This window comes from Austrofundulus limnaeus, unplaced genomic scaffold, assembly GCF_001266775.1.
Source record: "Austrofundulus limnaeus strain Quisiro unplaced genomic scaffold, Austrofundulus_limnaeus-1.0 Scaffold89, whole genome shotgun sequence".
Taxonomy (NCBI): Eukaryota; Metazoa; Chordata; class Actinopteri; order Cyprinodontiformes; family Rivulidae; genus Austrofundulus; species Austrofundulus limnaeus.
Window position 1 is genome coordinate 760,471 of NW_013952491.1, and position 6,628 is coordinate 767,098.

Sequence of the window (6,628 nt, forward strand, 5' to 3'; positions counted from 1 at the left end):
GAGAGAGAGAGAGAGAGAGAGAGAGAGAGAGAGAGAGAGAGAGAGAGAGAGAGAGAGATCTGTATTTTACAAAACTAATCTGGATTAACCAGTCATTGTATTGTGGTCCTGCAGAGATTATTAACCTTTGACCTGTGTTTACTGGGTTTCTAAACCAGTGAGTTAATTTTCTGCCCACTGCCTTTAATGTACTGACTTGCAGCATTTTTCCAGTTCACAGAAAACATTTAACACCCACTAACATCTTGATGAGAAGAGACATTTTACACACCATAAACTCTGTATCTGAGGGTGTTGGTTAACTCAACTTTGACCTGATGTTTTTTATTCCCTAAACACAGGTCACTGTCCCATGATTACTGGATAAAAGTCACTAAAACATGTTTATTTTTTCAGATATATTGTATATAAACTGTATTTGAAGCAGGAAGAATCACCGACCTGTGCGTTGGCGTTGGAGTCATTCAGGGCTCTCTGCAGGGCATGGCTCAGTCCTTTGGAAAGGTTCTGTTTCAGGATCAGGTCCAGGCGGTTTCTGCGCAGCTCAATAGACAGAACTGGGGAGGTTAAAAAAAGTATCTTTTAGAGGAGCACAGTGACAAAGCTAAAAGACGTGGGAACTGTTTTTATAACGTGGTGTTTTGTGCAGTCAGTATGTTACCTGCAGTGGATAGTAGTCAGAGTGACTTCATTTTGAAAAATCAAAGAAAAATCCTCAGAGAATCGAAGCTAACTGATTCTCAAAAGAGTTTTGTTGAATTAAATAGTGAATCTAAACAAATATGACCAATACTGTAAATTTTGCAGCACAACCTTACCTCAGAAACAACCCAGATTGTATTCCTATTAGGCATTTTAATGGTTACAGCGTGGAGGATGGTGTAAGATGAAAAAATAAAAACATTGTCACCTGAAACACTAAAGCAGGGCTATTCAACTAGAAGCTCGCAGGCCACATCCGGCCCACAAGTGACCAAAATTTGGCCCGCCATTTGGTTCATTAATCTCTTAAACCCAAACCCCCAGTTTTCCACTTTAATTACTATAAGTCCTTTTAGTTAAACATAGACATGTGGTATCTACAGAAACATCACAATCTTAGCTAGAAGCTAAAAACCATTTCTATAAACATCCAAGACAGTTAAAACTACAAGCAGTTGAAAATAAAATTGGTTTAAAAAATTGGGCAAGCCAGAGATGTCAAAATAATATTTGTGTTAAACAGGAGGCATGATGTGTTATTTTTGTTTTTGACATTGTTTGTTATCACTTCTTTTATTACATAGGGTGTATGCTTTATTCATGATTAAATGAAGCAAAATAAACTATTTCAAACGTAACAGATCTTTGGGTTATTTACAGAATGACTTTAATTGCTGGATGTTCGGCCCCTCAGCTGTTGGCCTGCAGTAACTGTGGCCCCCGGAGCAGTTTAGCTGAATAGCCCTGCTCTAAATGAGCCATACTCTGAGATGTTAGCTTCACCTTCCTATGATACTTTTTCTCTGATCTTCTAATTTGGGATTAACTTGAAAGATATCTTACGCAGGTAAGATACTAAATGCATTTAGCTACTCAAGACAACGCCACTCTAACATTTTATCCTTTATGTGACAGTTTCAAATTTATCCTGAACTTTCAGAAGCTTTTTGATCTTGTTAAATCAAAGGCTCGTACCCGTTTTGACCCAGAACCTCTCGGTCACGTTGCAGGGCAGGTGAACGACCTCTGCGCTGGTGGTGGAGGGGGTGTGTGTGGTGGTCGTCAGAGGAGGTGTGGTTTGGATTGGGATGAACACGGTGGTGGCAGGTGCTTCTGTGGTGGTGGTGGTTGTTGTGGTTGTGGTGGCAGCAGTAGTAGTAGTAGTTGGGGCAGTGGTGGTGGTAGTTGGAGCTGGAGTAGTGGTAGTGGTGGTGGTTGGGGGAAGAGTCGTTGTGGGGGTGGTAGTGGGCGTGAGCGTATCTGTATAGACGATGGTTGTAGGAAGAGGTGTAGGAGGAGGTGTAGTAGGAGGTGTAGCCGTCGTTGCGTTGAGGCTTGTTGCTTCCTGCGCGGTCGCAGCAGCGGCGGTCGTTGCGTTCGGTGGTGAGGTAACGGCACCCCCCGTGGTTGACGCCTGCGTCTCCACCACGGTAAACCCGGTCGTGGAGGGCGTGGTGGTGGTTATGGTTGTCAGCTTCGGGCCGTCGCTCGTCACGGCGTCCTCGCTAGCATTCCGCGGTGCCGCGGTGGACTCCGGCGGGGTCCGCGTCCCCGCAGCCGTGGGGAACGGCACGGTCGAAGCGGCAGTCGGGGCCGCCGTGGTCGTGCTCTGCGAGGCGTTTCTGGGGCGGACGGGCACGGTGGTGTTCCACTGATGGGTGGAGAACGGGCTGGTGATGTTGGCGGGAAGCGTGAAGTCGTGGTCGCCCATCGTGGACAGCAGCGATTCAGGTACGGTGGGCAGATCCCAGGCTGGGAGGCTACTCACCGATTCTTCTGCAAGCAGACAGAAAATAAAACATTTGAGTTTATTTAGTATTTCTTAAACCACAAAAAAAAATAAATAAACATTTGAGTTTATTTATTATTCCTTAAACAGCAAAAAATAAAACATTTAGTATGTCAGTGTTGGCAGCGGGTGATTCCTTGCAGCTAAAACACTGAACTCTGAAATTTTAAAGGGATCCATGATTATTTGTAAGATTAAACTTTATTTAATAAACATATATTTTAACTGTAAAATAAAGACTGTAAAAATGCTGTTTACTCAGTTTAGCTTGTTAGCTTGTTGCGCTAGCGCCGAGCTAATACATATAAGGCAATATAGTGTCGGCGCTAGCGCAAAGGCTAACAGGCTAAACTGAGGTTCTTCTTCCATGAAGCAGCTCTGTTGTCCTCCATCCATATTTTCAGTTACAGGCTGAGTCATTTCTACCTTCTCCTCTCTGTCAACGCTCTCTGGTTTCATTTAAAAGTTGATCATCAGATATTGTCCAAGATTAACCTTCAGGGTGGATATAGCTCACTCACACCGAGGACCTATCCACGTCATCATTTACCCAGAATGCTTTGCGTTTAAATAAAATGTCTCCGTTCGTGTTAAAATATATTTTAAAAAATTATAAAAACTAAACAGCCTACAGTATTTTTACAGTCTTTATTTTACAGTTAAAATAAATGTGCATCAAATAAAGTCTAATGTTACAACTAATCATGGATCCCTTTAAATAAAACGCACAGTCAGGTCAATAAAACAAACTGTTGTTAGATTATTAATAAACCTGCAGAGTCTCAGTTGTCAATTTCTTTCATCATAAAATAACAAGGAAGAAAGCTGGAAGCAGACAAGATAATAAAAAAAACAGCAGTTTAATTTAATGTTTTGACTCCAGAGGATTTTTAATATCAGAGGTGTGTTTAATCCACCTGCCTTCTGCAATGAAATGCACAAAGGAGACAATCAATCCCTTCAGACTGAGCTCGGCGTTTAATCTTATCCTCCCCGCGCATCGGCGAGGAACTCAAACATCAGCTTTTTGAAAAGATATAAAACACTCAGCAGGAGGATTTCTCTTTAAAGTTACCTTGTTGATGATGAGACTGAGAGATGAGGCGGTGATGGAGGCATGGAGGATGAAGAGGTAAAACAGAGGTGATGATGATGACGATGGCAAAATGATAGAGATGATGAGAAAATGATGATGATGATGATGATGATGGGGTTATGAAGATGATGGTTGTTTGTGATGCCATGACGATAATGGAGCTGTAAACAGTTTGACGACAGCAATGAAATAAATAATTACAACCAGTTTTGTTGTATAAATCAGTAAAACTGGGTCATAAAACCTCCTGAAGTAATTATTAATTCACGCAGAAACTCTCTGGGTTTGAGAAAATCTGGGCTGTGCTGTTTAAAAACATGACCTCTATGACTTTGTCTAAGAAGCAGCTGTTTGCTAAAATCTGAACACTATTAAAGTCTCAATTTAATATTTCATTAAACACTAGGTAGTCTAAAAAAGGCCAAACATTAAAAAATGTGAGTTGCTATTGAGTTTTTTAAAACTCCCATATGCAGCCCATGTGTTTACAGAAAAAAAACTAAAGGGGTTAAAATTTTATTTTTATCTTTTTTTACTTTGTTTTTGAAAGCAATGAGGGTTCAAAATTTTAGTTTTTATAATTAACAGTGTATCAGCACCAATATCAGCATTTTCAGAAGTACTCATACAAAGTGCCCCGATACCCGATACCCGATACTGATATTTCATTCAGTTTACATTTCAAAAGAAAAGTTTGCCAGTTAAGAAACAGATGCAAGTTTAAAGAAAATCTATTATAAAAAAAATATTGTAACAGTATATATCATGCTGTATATTTTTAGGGGTTTAATAATATATCGATACATTGAAATATCACGATATGTCATTTCCCGATACTGTATCGATTCTCAAAAACAGCAGCCAGCATTTGATTTAGCTCCTCCACTCCTGAGGAGCCTGAGAGTATAACGCTCCTTAATGTTAGTTTAAGCTGAGTTTTTTTTACAATTAAATTCTTTCAGAAACAAAAATGGTAATATATCGCCTTGCTTACAGTATGACAATATATCACGATATATCATATCGTGACTCGTGTTTTGCCAATACACACCCCCAGTATATATAATTTGATCCAGTCAGAGGGGGGCTATAAGGAAGTTGTTTTAAAATAAAAAAGTGTTTTTAAATTCATTGTGTAAATTTATGTTCTAACTCAGTAAATACTCAATATTGGCAAGTACCTAAACTGAAGTACACTTGCCCTATCTGTAATAGATGTATTTTTTGGTGATTTGAATTTAAACTTGCATTGAATTTTGACCCAAATTTTGCCTGAGGTTTGTGCAAAGCTGTCATTCATAAGAAGTAAAATTTGTATATTTTCTTGTACGTTTGTATCTCCAGCTACTCACAGCCCGGTGAGACGCATCGATATATCAGTTTTAGTGGAAAAATGAGTTAGTGTAAGGTAACCATTTCCTTTGGCTCACTTCCCTAAATCTTGTTTCGTTTTTTTTTTTGTTTTTTTTTTTACCAAACCAGGAACAAATCAGTGATGTCACATATTCAAAAACAACCAAATTTTGAGAGAAAAGCTTTAAACTTTTAGTTTTATGACGTCTATGACCATGTTGCTGTCAGATAAAACCATTTTAACTACAAAAATCTACTTTACTTTTTTAAATGTGCAGATTTTACCCAATATAACAAGCTAAAATATTTATTCTGATAACATCCCATTAAGGTGGTTAAATTAAATAAAACATTTGAAGGCCAAAATAAATTATTGCTCCACGTTTTGCTTTGATGAAAGTTCTTTTTGGCACTGAATGTTGTGCGATTTATTCCCGAGAATAATGTGTGCTAATAAGCTCACAAACCCACCTGTTTCTGGCACTTTTTTTTCCTCTTGCATATTTGTCTTTTAGACGTGATAATTTAATGATCAAAGTTTTCCAAACTTCTTATAAATAGATTATAGATTTAATGAAGCAAGCATTTCCACCTGTCTGATATCAAAGACGTGCAGATCTGTGAATTATTAGAGCTGATAATTACTGATTAGTTTGTTTTTGTTTGATTTTATAGCCAAAAAAAATCCTTTTTGCTTCTGAATAAAGAAGTGCTACGTACCATAGCTGTTGTTGTCGGAGGAGTTATTGTTTCCAAGAACCACAGATACATTGGCTGCTGCCGCCTGACTGGTTGGCGAGGAGGAAGAGGAAGAGGAGGCCACAGAGGATGCTTTTGTTGTGGAGGAGGATGCAGCCTTGGATGATGAAGACGAGGTTTTGGTCCAAGCAGCTTTGGACAGCAGCCCTAAAGGTTTCCTAACCGTTGGCGCCGGCAGCTCCGCCGTCTCCGCCAGCGCGGTGAGAACCGACGAGAGGGCCTCCTCTTCTCCCTCCCGCCCCAGCAGGGGGGCCGGGTCTTCGGGAACGCTCGGCAGGACCCCGACCTCTGCGGCGACAGACTCGGCCCAAGCGCGGGTTTCTGTCATGACCCCGGCCTCTGCGAAGACTTTCCCACCCGCCCCGGCTTCTGCCTCTGCCCAGACGGATGCTCTCGCCTCGGCGAACACTTTACCCTCGGGCCAAGGTCTGGGACCGACAGCAGGGGCGTCCTCGTCTTTAACCCGAGCTGTGGCTCTGATTCCAGGAGGCGCAGTGAAGTCGGGGGGCACTGTTGGGTCCGGAGGTGAGTCAGCCTGCTGCATTGATGTGTAACGATCTCCCTCGGCTGTGGAGGGAAAGGAAAAGCGGAAACAAGGTTTAACTGGAGATTGAGGACAGCAGAAAGATGGTGGGCAGTTTGACTCTTCGGTCTGACGGGCCAGACCACAACATCGTGTGTCCCAAACACACACACACAAGTTTGCACAGCTATCTAAGTGGGGACGTTCCATTGACTTCCATTACATTTCTACAGCCCAACCCTGACCACAAACCCTAAGGCTAACCTCACAGGTACCTACCTGACCCTAAAATTAACCTAAACTCAATTCACACCTTGGTCCTAAACCCAACCCCCAACCCACCAATGGCCTTTAAAACAAATGGGGACTCGACTTTTGTCCCCAAATGCACCAGTTGTTCCCAAAG

General features: G+C 41.3%; 1 protein-coding gene across 1 annotated transcript in view; it reads right to left on the bottom strand.

The window, feature by feature from the left end:
• The window catches only part of kiaa1549la (KIAA1549-like a), a gene marked incomplete at its 5' end in the record, with an annotated part of 80,177 nt that extends 73,911 nt beyond the window's left edge, over window positions 1-6,266 (bottom strand). Inside the window, 3 exon segments of the mRNA XM_014012168.1 lie at window positions 442-557; window positions 1,678-2,478; window positions 5,661-6,266. Of these exon segments, the coding sequence (XP_013867622.1) occupies window positions 442-557; window positions 1,678-2,478; window positions 5,661-6,266 (1,523 nt within the window).
• Between the last annotated feature and the right edge of the window lie 362 nt (window positions 6,267-6,628).